This window comes from Penaeus chinensis, chromosome 39 (assembly GCF_019202785.1).
Source record: "Penaeus chinensis breed Huanghai No. 1 chromosome 39, ASM1920278v2, whole genome shotgun sequence".
Lineage (NCBI taxonomy): Eukaryota > Metazoa > Arthropoda > Malacostraca > Decapoda > Penaeidae > Penaeus > Penaeus chinensis.
The window spans coordinates 27,835,461-27,852,960 of NC_061857.1; the positions used below are offsets into that span (position 1 = coordinate 27,835,461).

At 40.5% G+C, this 17,500-nt stretch overlaps 2 protein-coding genes across 2 annotated transcripts in view; one reads left to right on the forward strand and one right to left on the reverse strand.

The window, feature by feature from the left end:
• Positions 1-11,743, forward strand: part of LOC125046663 (DNA primase small subunit-like) — a 12,293-nt gene extending 550 nt beyond the window's left edge. Inside the window, exons 2-9 of the mRNA XM_047644510.1 lie at positions 3,411-3,567; positions 4,723-4,807; positions 6,505-6,595; positions 7,027-7,222; positions 7,475-7,685; positions 7,836-8,044; positions 8,459-8,622; positions 11,671-11,743. Of these exons, the coding sequence (XP_047500466.1) occupies positions 3,411-3,567; positions 4,723-4,807; positions 6,505-6,595; positions 7,027-7,222; positions 7,475-7,685; positions 7,836-8,044; positions 8,459-8,622; positions 11,671-11,690 (1,133 nt within the window). The 3' untranslated portion in view covers positions 11,691-11,743. The remainder of the gene's footprint in view (positions 1-3,410; positions 3,568-4,722; positions 4,808-6,504; positions 6,596-7,026; positions 7,223-7,474; positions 7,686-7,835; positions 8,045-8,458; positions 8,623-11,670) is intronic.
• A 219-nt stretch (positions 11,744-11,962) lies between these two features.
• LOC125046531 (kiSS-1 receptor-like) overlaps positions 11,963-17,500 on the reverse strand; it is a 113,874-nt gene continuing 108,336 nt past the window's right edge. Inside the window, exon 14 of the mRNA XM_047644315.1 lies at positions 11,963-12,078. Coding sequence (XP_047500271.1) covers positions 11,963-12,078 — 116 coding nt within the window. The remainder of the gene's footprint in view (positions 12,079-17,500) is intronic.

A 17,500-nucleotide genomic window follows, 5' to 3' on the forward strand; every position in this document is an offset into this window, starting at 1 on the left:
TCCCACAGCATTTCACTGCTCGGAGAGTTCTTTAGGTCGAGCTTTCGGTAAATGTTAAGTTTCATCCAGCCTCCGACTTTCGAAACCACTTTTTTTGGAGTGTAATCTCCCCTCGTAGTTTAACGCTGTTATGCTGTTGCTTTCCGTCGCATTTGACTCGTTGATGAGTAGCGGAACTTGTATTCCCCGACGGCAAAGTTGATCAAATGTGTAAGATTCGGCTTCGCACTGTATTATGGGAGGGTAATTAGCATGATTTACACACAGAAAAACAAGAAAAACACTAAATTAACTTAAAATCGGGCTTGCTGAAACTCTACGGGGACAGTGGCCATGTTTCACGTATGCAATTTACGGTATACAATTCGGCGGTTAAATCCAGGATTATTTTTTGCCTGATTGACGGACAATACAAATGAATCAAACCATGTTTTGGCACAATCAACTTTTTATATGAAAATGCGTTTCGAAAGTTTCCAGATGACCGTTTCAAATTCATACACAAGCTTCATTAATAGTTCCTCAAATAACAACGGTATTTTGATTGACTGCGATAATAAATACAAAGCAAAGAAACAAAAAAAAGCGCTACTGACAGTTACGTGTTCGCGCACGGAGACCGTGCCGCAACGGCACACGCAGTCTCCGTGAATTTTATTCTCAAACAAAAAACTTACACATTTTTGTAACACACCTTGCAAACTTTAGTGATGATTGTCGTCAAATATGGTAACCGTTCAATACTTATACTGGTCTTAAAATGTAAGATGGAACTTATTGACCTTTGCCTGAGCCGAAAATACTTCGGAGGCCGTGGCGAGGCTTCAGGCCTCGCAGCCAAGCCTTATTGCTCGTCCCGCGGAATTATGAAAGCTTTAGCCTGATTTCGTCGCGCGCGGCCACGACACCCACTGCGGTCGGTTGCAATAGCCAAATCGTAAATAATTTGTATTAATAATGCATGTATTATTATCCTATTAAAAGTATGCATTTTTATTACATTAATTGGCTTATTACTTGAAATGTACTTCGTGCAATAACTATGTAGATTTCGCCGGTTCTCGTTAAACGTTACTTAAATTTTACTAACTTATATCGTCCCGTCTCCGTTATTAAGCTTTACAATAACACGTCCTCGGCGTAGCAATATTTCCAGTTATACGTGTATTTCCAGTTATACGTGTATTTCGCAATTTGTAAACATTTCTGCCGGCTTCTATATTTTTTTTTTTTTCACACCTACACTTCCTTGGCCACCGGACAGATACACACTGAACGTTTTCAATGGGCGAGGGCAGGGCTTTCCGAAAAACTGTTTTTGATTGGTCAGAAAACTCTGACGTCATTGCCTGAAGTTTTCATTGGCTAGAATTTCTCAGTCTGTAACACCGCATAATCGCTAAGTTGTCAATAATTGGTCGTTATACATGGTGTCCTTGTTTATCTGTTTCACACATTATTAATTTATTATCGCTATTTCAGAAGAAATTTGTCTTTAGGTGCGCGAAAAAATGGTATTTGTTTTGTATTACGTTTTTGTTTGGACTATATGCATACAAGCAATCAGGTAAGTGTGAACTCTTACCGGATTTCACTCGCTCTCTGAAGATGAAAGGTCTAGAGGGACTGGGGCAGGCGAGTCGATCTTTCTCTCTTTTCCGCCTTGCGGCGGATACAGCTCTGCCGCTTGTAGAAAGAAGGAATGGATCAGAGATGTTTGATTTGATTTTATAAATAAATAGCGGGCCAGGTATTGGTTGATGTAAGCGGCCCTAATACCTGGCCGCTTGACCCATTCCTTTAGGTCCCTCCATAACCTTTCTACGTTTTGTGTGTGTATTTGTGGGTCGTCTGGGTCTACAAAATTCTCAGAATGATTAATACTCAGATGTTTGTAACCATGATGTTGTAGGTTCCGGTAAGCAGCCCATCCATCACTGTATATCACACTGTCTGGTTTGATATATTTCTTAATAAGGGGTATGAGCGTGTCTGCACTGCGGTCAGTGCCAACTAATGGCACAACGAATTTCTTTTTACTTACACGCTCAATACCCCCAAAGACCCACACCTGGCTCAACTGTCTGCCCCTATTATACTTACGGCGCACGAGCAGCGTCTCGTCGATCTCAACTATTACACCAGCACCTCCTATTGAATTTTGATTTTGTAACCAATATTCGGTTACTTCAGAACAAAAACTCCTCCAATCTACGCTAGTTGGCTTAGAAATGCCAATACATTTAATAATTTGTGCGTGATCCCAATGTTTTTGTAGCCAATGATTCACAAATAAAATTACTTTAAAAGGTTCGAGATGTGTCCCCTGCAGAAACGTGCCATTGTAATCGCTGGTCGAGAAAACGCAACTTTTACGCCGTTTTGTCTTTGCTATTTTTTTCCATCTGCCACAATACCACATATGTCGATCTTCACGATATTTGCAAGGTAAATCGCAATGCGGGCAACTTACCGCTCTTGGCAAAACACCGTGTGCCCTCAGGAACTCTATAGCGTTATCATTTTTTTTCAAAATAATCAGATATAACTCTATAATAATGTGGGTCACAACCTACACACCTGAGATCCATTTTGAGCAGAGATTGGTATATTTGCTCTCCTTGCCCACTATACATACGTGTGGCGCAAATGATGGCATGTGATTGGTTTATAGCATTTCCTGTAATGCTATTGGCTCTCGTGACAAATGTCACGCGCATGTGGTATATAATAAAAGTTTCAAAAGGTTTCGTGCGCTGTTCATGCGGTAACGTTGTTGATTTTGAAAATCGCGCGCAATTCTTCAGTTCCCTCTTGTCCGTAATATGGACCAGACACATCGATTTGCGCAGAGTAAGAAATGTCATAATTACTGTAAATACTCGATTTTATGATGGTATTACTCGTGTATTGTCAGACATTTTAATGTAGAAAGAAAATCACCTTCATGTAAGTTTATGCGGAATTTTTCTAGTTACGAAATGAAAGTATTACAATAAATGAACCAAAATAAAACGGTATCATTGTTTTGTTTACATAAAGTAGGAAAGGATATCGGATGGCGATTTTTAAAATATTGAGATAGTTTTTCATTCGGGGCTCTGTGACACTTGCGTGTCCAATAACTTCGTTATTTCTGATTTGCGACGGAAGTTCATAGAAGATAAGTTTCTTAGATTTATTTGCTCTATCACATGCATATATTTTTTTCCGGTTTAAAGACGGCTAGTCAGAACTTTACCTATACCGAGCTTTCTGCAATTTTGAGAGGGATAAATAGAAGCTACGAAAAGATAGGTTGGGGGGAGGGGCATTGTGTGTGTGTGCGTGTGCATGTGATGGTTCGTTTACAGTGTACATTTCACCCTCAATTTTCCGAGGCCCTTATTCATTTTCTGTCCCCTTTCCAGTCCCCAAGACCTACTTCCCGCACCGAGAGTTCTGCTTCACCCTGGCCGATGACATCTACGTGCGATACCAGTCCTTCAAAGACCAGAAGGAGATGGAGAAGGAGATCAAGAAACACTGCCCGCACAAGATCGACATTGGTGCCGTCTACTCCTTTCGGTAGGCCTGGGGCAGCGCTGGCGTTTGGGCTTGGTCATAACATTATTTCATCTTGTTCAAGCTGTGCACACCACGAACATTCAAGTCCACCAGCTAGTGACTTTTTGTTGCAGGATATTGCTTGGATGGTTAGCTTTACTGAATGAGGAATCAGGACACATCCTATATTCCTGCGTGAATGCACTTTGTTTGCCAGAGTTCTAAAGTTGTAAGTCTGTAGTGATTACTTGACACTGTCATTATAAAGTGTTTGTGATATTGAATAACATTTTTAGTTGTAATTTGCAATATGTTATTTGGAAAAAGTGTCGTAGACCTTGTTGAGAAATCAGTTCTGTATTCCTTTTACCATGTGGGTAATGTCATATGTGCAGTAAAAGTTTTTTAAAAAAGTGCCAAAATGTCATGTTTATGTTAGGTCATGGAAGATTTCAACCTGTAATAATAATGTCCATGATTTATATTGAAACAGCTTTTAATTATATATATACTGTACACCTGTCAGTGACTTTTTGTCCGTTTTCTTTTTCCTGAATATTTATCTGGTTAGTGGTATGCATAATTTGAGGCACTTAGTTAATGAACTGTTTATTAAATATTTTCATTAGGAGTCCTGTTTCTGTCACTGTTTCTAATCTGTTAATATCTTTCAGTATCTCCATAGTTAAGGCATTTGTTCCCATTATAGTAAGATTGAAGAGGTTCAGAAATCGGGCTTAAATTGAGTCTAGCAGATGAGATAAGGATAATCTGAGAGGACTGCATGGCCTACATGGACAATGTTGGTATTGCTAGTTAGATCCTATAAACTTATACCAATTTCATTTCTTGTTCACATTTTCAGCAGGGTTCTATTAGCTTAGAGGAGAATAGTTAAATGGAAAGATTTTAAAGGGTGAAAAATTAGATAGAGTAATGATTTCTCACTCTAAAATAGGATAGTCCTGAATGCTAACTGTTATTGTCCCTGAAAACCCCCTTTTCCAAAGTAGAGTAGTGATTGCTTTACTTTTGTATCTATAGAATCTATAGCACTGTACAGTGAATTATGTATTGGCAGTACAGTAAAAGCATAGTTTTTTAGGACATTCTTTTATGTTATCAGTGTAGAATTAAGAGATGAATGTTATATCTTCTGACTCGTTCTCTTTGCAGACCCAAAGAACACCGCACAGTATCAGTGTTTACACCACTTGAAAAGGAGCTTGTATTTGATATTGATATGACAGATTACGATGAGGTATGTTCATAATTTTTTCTTTGCTAATTTGCTAATTTATTTCAAGTATTAGTATTAGTAGCTATATATTTCTCACTCTTTCTTTTTTCTGCTTTCTCCTTTTTTCTCTTGCTCTCTCTCCCTCCCTCTCTCTTCATCTTGTTCTTGCCCTCTCTCTTTTGTCCCTTCTCTCTCTCTCTCTCTCTCTCTCTCTCTCTCTCTCTCTCTCTCTCTCTCTTTTGTCCCTTCTCTCTCTCTCTCTCTTTTGTCCCTTCTCTCTCTCTCTCTCTTTTGTCCCTTCTCTCTCTCTCTCTTTTGTCCCTTCTCTCTCTTTTGTCCCTTCTCTCTCTTTTGTCCCTTCTCTCTCTCTCTCTCTCTCTCACTCTCTCTCTCTCTCTCTCTCTCTCTCTCTCTCTCTCTCTCTCTCTCTCTCTCTCTCTCTCTCTCTCTCTCTCTCTCTTGTCCCTTCTCTCTCTCTCTCTCTCTCTCTCTTTTGTCCCTTCTCTCTCTCTCTCTCTCTCTCTCTTTTGTCCCTTCTCTCTCTCTCTCTCTCTCTCTCTCTCTCTCTCTCTCTCTCTCTCTCTCTCTCTCTCTCTCTCTCTCTCTCTCTCTCTCTTGTCCCTTCTCTCTCTCTCTCTCTCTCTCTTTTGTCCCTTCTCTCTCTCTCTCTCTCTCTCTCTTTTGTCCCTTCTCTCTCTCTCTCTCTCTCTCTCTTTTGTCCCTTCTCTCTCTCTCTCTCTCTCTCTTTTGTCCCTTCTCTCTCTCTCTCTCTCTCTTTTGTCCCTTCTCTCTCTCTCTCTCTCTCTTTTGTCCCTTCTCTCTCTCTCTCTCTTTTGTCCCTTCTCTCTCTCTCTCTCTTTTGTCCCTTCTCTCTCTTTTGTCCCTTCTCTCTCTCTCTCTCTCTCTCTCTCTCTCTCTCTCTCTCTCTCTCTCTCTCTCTCTCTCTCTCTCTCTCTCTCTCTCTCTCTCTCTCTCTCTCTCTCTCTCTCTCTTGTCCCTTCTCTCTCTCTCTCTCTCTCTCTCTTTTGTCCCTTCTCTCTCTCTCTCTCTCTCTCTTTTGTCCCTTCTCTCTCTCTCTCTCTCTCTTTTGTCCCTTCTCTCTCTCTCTCTCTTTTGTCCCTTCTCTCTCTCTCTCTCTCTCTTTTGTCCCTTCTCTCTCTTTTGTCCCTTCTCTCTCTCTCTCTCTCTCTCTTTTGTCCCTTCTCTCTCTCTCTCTCTCTCTTTTGTCCCTTCTCTCTCTCTCTCTCTTTTGTCCCTTCTCTCTCTTTTGTCCCTTCTCTCTCTCTCTCTCTCTCTTTTGTCCCTTCTCTCTCTCTCTCTCTCTCTCTCTCTCTCTCTCTCTCTCTCTCTCTCTCTCTCTCTCTCTCTCTCTCTCTCTCTCTCTCTCTCTCTCTCTCTCCCCCCCCCCCCCCCCCCCCTCCCCTCTCACTCCCTCCCTCTCTCTCCCCCTCCCTCCCTCCCTCCCTCCACACAAATCAGTGTTTGAAAGGCATTTGCAACTTAGAAAATTTGTTGTTTTAAAAGTTTTTTTGTTATTATTATTATACCACTGTTAACACCATTGATTTCAAAAGTTAAAAGTTTTTGTTTTGTACTGAAACAAAGCAATCTTGTCCCTTTTGAATCTGATAGAGAGATCACTTTCATTATGAATTATATCAGTGACCATACAGTCGGAGATCCCCATCATTATAAATATTAATGACCTTCACTTGCAGGTGAGAACATGCTGCTCAGGTGCTGATATCTGTCACAAATGTTGGAGGTTTATGACTGTTGCTGTCAAGATTTTGGATGCTGCTCTCAGAGGTGTGTAGGCCTACTTGTTTAGTCAATTTTTGTGGAGAATATTTTTCATTCAGAACCTGTCATCTCATCAATTCTACCTAACATGAGGCTTTCATTTTTATTTGAATTGTGATTTTTAAAAATTTAGGATTTACAAATCAATTCTTGTATAAAGCAAATTGCTTATTGCTTTTGTTTTTTGCTTTAATAAGATGACCTTAAGAAATTCTTAGAATCTCTCAGTGGTCGGCAAAGTTTTCCATTTATTTTACTTGCTTGCAGTGTAAACTTTGATTACACTTTAAATCTGTCATTTAGTTACTTTATGAGTGTCTCTTTGCTACAAATCCTGAAATGGAGCATGATTATCTTCATCTCTTTTTCTCATATCTCATATTTATTAATTAATGTATTTAATCTCATATTCCTTTATTTCTTATTACTCATTCCAGAGGATTTTGGATATCAGCATCTCCTGTGGGTCTATTCCGGCCGTCGTGGCGTTCATTGCTGGGTCTCTGATGCCAGTGCAAGGGCCTTGTCGCAGCCGCAGCGCTCGGCCGTAGCTGAGTACCTGCAGCTTATTCGGGGCGGTGATAGTCAGAGCAAGAAAGTCAACATCACACAGAAAGTTCATCCATCTATCAAGTAAGTTTTGCTGGAGATTTAGTTCAGGGTAACTTTGATTAGGTTTGTAGTTTTTATTAATGAATATGAATTCATTAAGGTCGTCTTGTATATTATGGCCCTTAGGTTTTATTGATTATTAATGAATTTTGGTTATTGAAAACTACTAGTAATATCGGACCTAAAGTTTCTCAATTAAAAAAGTATATTTCCTAACCCAGCCATAGACATAAAACCTATAACTTCAAACTTTCCACCGTTCTCCTTTCATAGACGTGCTGAAGGAATAGCCAAAAAATACTTTGAAGAGCTGATTCTTGAGGACCAGGACCTCTTAGGCACACCTGACCAATGGGGCAAGGTCCTTAATCTGATTCCCGAACAGTCGCTGCGAGAGTCTCTGGAGAAAGTGATGTCGCAGTGTAGTAATTCACACCAGCGCTGGAACACCATACAGTCGGAGATCAGCAAGGCCATTAATAAGGTTGGTTTGGGACTAGTACTGGACTGACTTTTGAATTGATTTCTTGTTCTAATTATTTGTTTTGTAATGAAATGTATTTTTAATCATATATAGTAACTGTATGGTTTTCCTTTACTGTGAAATTATATTTCATGTGCTTTCCCCTGACAGAACGACTTCAAGAAAGGCGTTAAGCCAAACTTAGTGACGGAGATCATTCTTCAGCTGGTGTATCCACGTCTAGATATCCACGTGACAAAAGGGCTCAACCATTTGCTGAAGTCCCCCTTCTGCATCCACCCCAAAACAGGGCGGGTTTGCGTGTGCTTTGACCCCCGAAAGGCTGATGCTTTTGACCCCATGGCCGTCCCGAATTTGAGGTTGGCTGAAGTGTCTTGTGGGTTGTGTAGAATAACATAGTTATTTCTTATTGTTGTTGTCGTTATTTATTACGATTATTGTTATGTTTTTATTTGTTATTTATTTTTGCTTTGGTTAATATTACTATTCAATTTTGTTTATTTGTTATTATTATTACTATGTATTTCTGTCTTTATTTCTTTGTATACGAATTTGCAGGAGAGATATGATTGACTATTTTTCTTTGGTAGATGTAATTTTGGTGCTCTTTTGCTTATCAGAGTGAATGTATATCATTATAAACTAATTTTCTGACTTCTAGAATATTAATGAGATGAATGTTTGGTTTATAGATTATTTATACCTGGTCTGTACTTTTTGTTTTATATTTACTTGTTTACTTTTGATGCTTAATAGAAATACCATATTTGCAGTCAGCTCGTGGAAGAAATCAACCAGTTTGACGTGGGAAAGACAGACGAGGAGCGTGCGGTGGCAGAGTACAAGAAAACCTCAATGAAGGAAGCGGTCGTCGTGTTTGAGTCCTTCCTGGCTGGATTGTCAAAAGAGAATGCTTCCCGAAGACAGGAAAGCAGCGGTAAGTTACCCAGTGTTGCAACATGTCAAATAAATATAGAGATATTATATATATATATATATATATATATATATATATATATATATATATATATATATATATATATATATTTATATATATATATATATATTTATATATATATATATATATATATATATATATATATATATATATATATTTATATATATATATATATATAAATATATATATATATATATATATATATATATATATATATATATATATTTATATATATATATATATATATATATATATATATATATGTATATTTATGTATATTTATATTTGTGTGTGTGTATATAAGTATTTATAAGTATAAATTCCTAACTGTTTTTGTTTTTTTTTTAGTTTGTTTATACAAGTTTTAGAGCATTAACTATTACTTTACTTTTTGCTTTACAGTGAAACTGAAGTAAAATCATAATTTATTATAATGATTATAAGTAATGTAATAAGAATTTAATTTTTGAACAAATTTTGCTGTCAGATTGAGGAAGTTTCACTAATTCAGGTACGATATATCACAATGAGTCAGATGTAGAAGTAGGATTTTAGGTAAAAGCTTTGGCATATCATCATTGGTGCCAGATACATGCACTGCCCGACATAATTTTACTTAATTGGTTTGTCTTGAACATAGAGGGCTCTTCAGCTGCTTAAATCCCCAAGGGTCATTTACGAGACCTACCTGGTCTCACTTGTTTCCCCAGTCCTTGAGTGAGATCAATTTTATTTAAATCACCAATTTTACTGTCATTGTTGTTAACATCATCATTATTATTAAGATCATTATTATTTTAAGATCCCCCCCCCCCCCTCCCCCAATCCCACACCCAATGTTGCTGTGTGGGGCTTAAGAGACGGAGACTGGTACCCAATGCTGGGGATCAGCCCTCGACTCCACTAATTTTGCATGGCCTTTTCCCCTTCATCTTTTTGTTTCCTTCTCTTCTCCAACCCCTTCTACTATCCACTTCCTAAGTTGTGAGAGTCCTGTTGAATGGCCTGGGGGAGTCATAGGCACAGTATTTCCCTGTTTAGTTGTCTACCCCTTAACTAGGACTATTTCTCTCTCCTGTAGGCTTACCACAGCCAGTAATGAAGACTTTGTACTGTTATAAGGGGCATTAAGGCTTGCCCCGTTATCAAATATCCCCAGTGATTTCAATTCACCTAGTTCCCTGACCCTCTGAGCACAACTCTGAACACTGCTGTTACTATCCCCTCATCAGTGCCTACTCTCACATCAGTTTAAATCTCCAGGAAACATTCCTCCTCTCCCAACATCCTCTTCTTTCTCTCCACCACCACAAATTTCTCCATCAACTAGCCCATCCTCCCTTATTACCAGTCTCTAGCCATATTGTCCACCTCTCCACAGTGCTACCACTCTCAACACTACTTCCTCTTCCACACGTCCCCGTCCTTCTACTACCCCCACCTCTTCAAACATTTTGAGTAATCTGTTTAGCCCAGCCAAATGGGATCAATATTTTACAAACCCCTCCACATCCCTTTACTCTGACAACACTCCTCTTCCAGCAATGCCTCCAAAAACACTATTCCCTATAGAGGCCATTGTAAGTCCCCCATCAATATTGCCAAGATTATTTTAGACATGACTTCCCCTTTAATGTTTACATCGGCAGAGAGTCCCTCTCTGCCTGACCATATCAACTTCCTCTCCGTCAATGTCTGAATTGTTGGCATTTAGGCCCTCTTGCCAAATGCTGCCTTTCCATACACCAATACCTTCTATGTGCCTAACCTGGTCATCATTAGTCACGTGGGCCAATTGTGGAGACTCCTATTTTATGGGAGCTGCCTTACCTACAAGTTTGAGTCTGAAGTGGCAATTCTCAGATTCAAACTTGACCTCACATTACACAAGGCCAGACTGTGGAATCCCATTAATGAGGTTTTTCTCTCACTTCCTACTCAAATAATGTAATTTGCTCTGCTCCTCCCCTTTCTTCCCAAGATGTTTCTACATCTACCCAGTATCTCTTCCTTATTCCATTTCTACTGCCTCCCTCTCCCAGTCAAATTCTGTTGTTATTCTAAATACAGACACTCCAAACACTACTTGGCTGGTACCCACCCCTCTTCCACCTTGCCTAACTCATTGCACAAGACAAACTAAATAGTCCTCCATTTCTCCTCCTACCCCATCCACTCCTGCGCCAACCCCTCCCTTCACCCCTCAAACGTTTGTCCCTCTTCTCCCCCTTATAAGAGAGCCTTTGTTTCTCAGACCTCCCTAGCCAACTTCTCTTCAGAAACTCTCATAGACATTCAAAATCTAATCATTACCCAGGATAACATGCCTACACCTCATCCACCCTCCAGTCTCTGCTCCCATTCCTTCTACACTCAAAGTAACTCCCAACATGCATCCTCCCCCTACTCATGTTCCCCCAACACCCCCTCCTCCCAAAACATCCTATCTCCCCTGCTTCAGCTGCATCATCCCCTTCCTTCCCCATTATCCCTCCTGCTTCTCTCTGGATACCCATGGGACCCTTTGTCACAGCAACCCTGGATTCTTTCCCTCCTGATGTTTTTTCCTGAAATTGTGATCTTATTGTCCTTAAAGCCCCTTCCTCTCTTGCTAATCCCTACCTTACCCAAAGGACATCCTGGCAAAATCCCACTCTTTTTCCTTTAACATTTTGATCTAATCACCCTTGTTAATCCCTTATCTTCCTGAACTGCTATATGACTTCTGACACATAGCATTTATCTTTTGTACTATTACACCTTTCTATAGTTCTGTATAACCCTTGATGTCTAGCACATTTATTTTGTAACCATTAACCATTATTTTAAGGTTAGTAATAGTGATAAATTTAAAATCGTTTCTTTACAAAATTCCAAGAATAGGGTGAATAGGTGAGGTCAAATAGGCTTGATAATTGACTTCTTGACTAAGGGCTAGTAAAATGAAACCAAAGGACAGTGTATTTATTGTATGCAGCCCCAGTATCAATGTTTTTTTCTACTAATTTATGAATCTCTCTTTTTCAGATATGAAGAAAGATTTTTAGTGTGCAGTGTTTTTTTTAGAAGATTTATAAGAAGGATGTGATATAAATTACAATAAGAAGTTAAATAGTTTTATTTACACTTAACATTCTCTAACATGATGGGTTTAGGCTAGTTGTGGTCAGTTTAGTTTACTGAGTTTTAGCTGTCTAGTTCAGCTCAGCTTCTTTCAGTTATCTAGAGCCTACTCAGCTACATTCAGCTCTTGAGAGCTGACCTATTTAGCACTGAGCACTTTCCAGCTATTTAGAACTAATGTATTTGATCATAGCGTCTAAGCTTTACGACTGGAAGCCACATTGCCACTAGGCACTCCAGGCATAACCTCCTCAACAGCCTGGGAGTGGTGGTTCACAGTCCTTGTCAAAGGAAGGGTGTTTGCTCGCAGTCCTAAAGGTAGAGGAGCAGAGGGGTTATTTGGCACATTGTAGTGTTCACAACTGTACTTCCCATACTTACTAGTAGCCAAGTCTCATTCTGTGGAGAATGACCTCAGCAGCTCTTGTGATCTTCAGAAAGAGGGCCAGCACTGCTCGGCAATTATGCAGCCGCTGGCCAAGGGAAGGGTTCTGGCCTGATGTGCAGCTGCTATTCCACATTTTGGAACTTTTGATAAGTCTGCTCGCTCCAAGATGGTGGGCAATATACAGAGGTTGTCATTAAGCTAATGCAAGCTGTTCAGGGCTTTTCTGAAATGGTAGTGTTGAGCAGTTAGATATTAACTTAGTGAGGGACTGAGTCAGAGACTTATTTGAAGAAACTTCTTTATTTTATTACAAATACACCAGCATGAATGAACTCTTAGAAGCTGGCAGCCTAATTACACCAGCTAATGCTTTTTAGATTGTGGGTTATCAGAATATAATGTATAACTGTTGAAGGTCTGAACACCTAATGATAATGGGATTATACAATCAGAGTTATTCTTGTCTTTGTATAAGAACACCAACAAACTTGAATTCTCTATATACTGTGTCACCTATTTTCAAAACAAAAACTTCTTGATCTGTAGTTGTGATAGTATGTGTAACTTGTGCAATGTTATTTAACAAAGCAAATTTATCAGATAAAAAACTATTTTCACCAATAAAACCATATGAGGAATCAATATGCTTTAACCTTTATAGAACAATAAATGATTTGTTATACGTTGGTTTTGTTGACTTTTCATTATTTATTTTTTTTCAAACCTTATTTCTTGCATCACATGCAAGCATGTATTATTGTCTTTCCTGTCTTTACATGTATGGATTTTGTTATTTATTTTTTTCTTCAGTTCTCTTCTTCATTTGCTTTTGTTTTTCCTTTTTACTTTTACATTCATTGTTATTTCATTTGTATTTCAAACTATAATTTGGAGCGAGGGCTTTGTAAACTTAATATAGTGAGCATTTTGACATGTAATTGCTTATTCAGTATGAGCTCTTGTTTTTTCTTGTCATATTTTGTACCACTCTTCCACCTAGCTAACAGACATCAGATTAGATTAAAGAAAAACAACACTGAGGAGTGATTAGCACTGAAGTTTTTAGAAATACCAATATAGTATTCTCAAGATATCTGTCAGATTCATGAATAATGGAATTATGAATGATATATATATATAAAGGCAGACAGACTTCATTTTACAATTAAGTCGCCAATTCCCACTGTGCTCTATGAAAAGTGGGCCCCCCCAATCCTTTGCCCATTGTTGTCGTGGGAGGGCTTAGGAGGCTCAGCCATCGACTCAACTAATTTTGCATAGTCTTTTTTCCTACTCATACTTTTCGTTTCAGTTTCTTCAGCAATCCCTTCTACTATCCATCTCCTAAGGTGTGAGAGCCGTGCTGAAAGGATGAAAGGCTGACTTTATGTCAGTCCTGAACGGCCTGAGGGAACCATGGGCACAGTATTCCCCTGCCATACCTGGCCCTTACCCCTCAAGGGGACCCTGAGGGGTGGACTGTTTTTTTTTTCCAACATACTCCAGGCTTATCATGGCCAATAATGAAGATGTAACCCCACTATTAGGGGCAATGAGGCTTGCCCCTTTATCAAATAGCCCCAATCCCGGCTCCCCTTTGACCACGGCTCCGAACACTGCAACAACTCCCCCATCATCAATGCATACTAGTACAGTATCAACCCTAATCAACAACCAACCTCCAGGAGACATTTCTACTCTCCCAACATGCTCAACTTCAACACCTTTACTCCCACAACCTTCTTCATCAACAATCCCATCTCCCCTTATTACTACCTTACAACCTTATTGCCCACCTCCCCGTAACACTACCCCCCTCAACACTACTCCCTCCTCCACACGTCCCCGCACTTCTACTACCCCCACCTCTACAAGAATCCTAAATACTCTATTTAGCCCAGCCAAATGGGACCGATTTTTCGTGATCCCTCCCACAGCTCCCTACTCTCAAAACACCCTCCTCTTCCAACAATGCCTCCAAAAACATTAGGCAAAGTCTCTTTCCGTAGCCGACCCGACCACTACCGTCTCGTCACAGTAACAACTGAAAACCAAGCTATAGCATTAACAAAACTAACTGATCTATGTGGTAATCCCATCCCTACAGAACCTCACCCAACCCTCAATACTTGCACTGGAACTGTCTCTATCTCCCCAACAGGTTGCCCAATCTATGACAAAGAATTGTCAGATTGTGGAGAGGACTTACTCGCTTGTCTCACAGACTATGATGCAACATATGTACAATGCTACTCCATTCCTCCCAGAGGAAATCGTAAGAAATCCATCAACATTGCCAAAATTACTTTCCGTAGACATGACCTTCCCTATAATGTTTACATAGGTGGGGAATCCCTACCTGTCCGACCATACCAACCTCCTCCTCGTCAGTGCCAAAATTGTTGGCGTTTAGGACAGCCAGCCAAACACTGTCATTCTACAGCCAGATGTCCCGCTATGTGCCCAACCTGGCCATACTCGATCAAACTGCTCTGCACAATCACGCACATGTGCAAACTGTGGCAGCCCCCATAATGTATTTTATAAAGGCTGCCCCACCTACAAATTTGAGTCTGAGGTAGCAACTCTCCGATTCAGACTTGGACCCCCCCCCCCCCAATCCCTTGCCGGTTGTTGTCGTGGGGGGGGCTTAGGAGGCGGAGACTGGGACCCAATGCTGGGGAACTCCCCAACCTTGGGACTCAGCCCTCGACTCAACAAATTTTGCATGGTCTTTTTTTCCCCTCCTACTTTTTCGTTTCTGTCCCTTCACCAACCCCTTCTACTATCCACTTCCTAAGGTGTGAGAGCCGTGCTGAAAGGATGAAAGGCTGACTTTGTGCCAGGCCTGAGGGAGCCATGGGCACGGTATTCCCCTGCATTAGTTGTCTAGCCCTTACCCCTCAAGCGACCCTGAGGGGTGGACCGTTTCTCTCCCCAACATACTCCAGGCTTATCATGGCCAACAATGAATAACCATTAACCATACCATTATTAGAGACAATTGCCTCTTCATCAAATAGCTCCACCAATTCAAACTCGGCCGATACCCTGACCCCAGGCTCTCCTTTGACCACGGCTCTGAACACTACAACTAATAGCCCCTCCTCAATGCGGACTAGTACAGTATCCACCCTAATCAACACCCCAGGAGACATTTCTACTCCCAACATGCTCAACTTCAACAATTATACCCCCACAACCTTCTTCATCAACTACCCCATCCTCCCTTATTACTACCTCACAACCTTATTGTCCACCTCCCCTTAACACAACTCCCTCTTCCACATGCCCCCGTCCTTTTACTACCCCCATCTCTACAAAATTCTTAAATAATCTATTTAGCCCAGCCAAATGGGACCGATTTTCGTGATCCCTCCCACAACTTCTCACACTTTCTGCTTTGACAACCTGTTTTCATTCCTCAAATGCATATACATCCTTCACTTGATCTAACCTCTATACATTACCTTACCCAACCTTAACCCATTTACTCGTCAATCCTTTGCCCAACTTTGACATCTAATCACTAACTCAACCACCCTTCACTACCATTTACTATAGTGCTACATAATCTTAGATGTGTAGCACATTTATTTTGCTTTTAACCATTAACCATTCAGACTTGGACTCACTCTACGTGAAGCCAGACAGGAAGCACGTCGACGAGGCTTTTCTCTTACCCCCTATTCCAGTAATGTCGCTCACTCTGCCAATCCCCCTACCTCCCAAGCTCCTACACCCTCTCCTAAACCCAACCCCCCTCCATCTAACTTCCGTCCTTCTACCTCCTACCTTCCCCAGTCATATTATTTTGCCATCCTAAACCCAGACACTCCAATCTCTACCCAATCAAATTATTTTGCCATCCTAAATCCAGACACCCCAATCTCTACTACAGCCCCAACACCTTCCCCTCTCCCTCCCCACACTACCCGCAGCAGACAGAATAAACGTTCCACCCCCTCTTCCCCTACCTCACAATCACCTCCACCTTCCTTTGCCCCTATTTTCCAGACTTCTCTTCCCCCCTCACAAGAAAACCTTTATCTCACAAAACTCCCCAACCAACTCCACTACAGAAACTCTTGAAGATATCCAGAACTACATAATCGAGTCCCAAACTAATACTCATCCACCTTCAAATTCTACAACTTCCGCTCCCTCCACACTCAAAGTGACTGCCGATATCCATCCTCCTCATACTCATATTCTCCCTACACCCAATCCTCCTACCCCATCCCAACAAAACCCATTCCCCCTAGCTCCACCCCCACCTATATTAACCCTCCCACTATCCCCTCTATCCCTTCCACTCCCTCCTGGATACACACGTGAAACCCTCATGTCACAAGTACCCTCTTCCCCAGACCCTCTACCTCCCGACACCCCTCCTGATACAACACCACCTCCCCAACCTCATTCTTTATCCCACCCTCTAGCACCTTCCCCTTCAAATTCTGCAACACGCCTTGCAATCTTTGCCAGTAAATCAACGAAAGTATAACTTATCCTTCATTGGAACATTCGCGGTTTCCGAATGTTCCTCTTTCAGTCCCACATATTCTATTGTCATGCCCACGTCCTCCCTACATAGACATCCCAACTTATCAGACATCCTTACAGAATCTCACACTTTCTGCTTTGACAACCTGTTTTCCTTCCTCAAACGCATATATATCCTTCACTTGATCTAACCCCTTTACATTACCTCATCCGACCCTAACCCATTCACTCACCAATTCCTTAACCCAGCTTTAACAACTAATCACTAACCCAACCATCCTTCACTAACATTAACTATAGTGCTATATGACCTTAGATGTCTAGCACATTTATTTTGCTTTTAACCATTGACCATTTTGAAAAGTGGGGTTTCTTAACACTTGATACAAGAGAAAAGCTCAAACTCACAAATGCCACATCAGTACTGACTACATATACATGAAGTATACAGATGTATATAAAAAAGTAAAGTTTTGTTATTTGTAAACTGTTATAAGAAATCTTTGATAATAAGTATTGCATGATAGTGATTTGTTATTATTTAGATCCCCCTCCCCCATCTCTTGATTGTTTTGATTGTGGGGAATTACCTGACCCGACCCAAACCCATTCACTCACCAATTCCTTAACCCAGCTTTAACAACTAATCACCAAGCCAACCACCCTTCCATTAACCATTAAACATTAACCATTAGGAGAGGGAGACTGAGGCCCAAGGAGGGATTGCGTTGGACCTCAATCACTGCCTCAACTACATTTGCATGGCCTTTTCTTCTTGCCCTTTCCTTTTCTTTCTCTTCATCCCTTTCTTCTGTCCACTTATCCTAATCCTTAACTTAT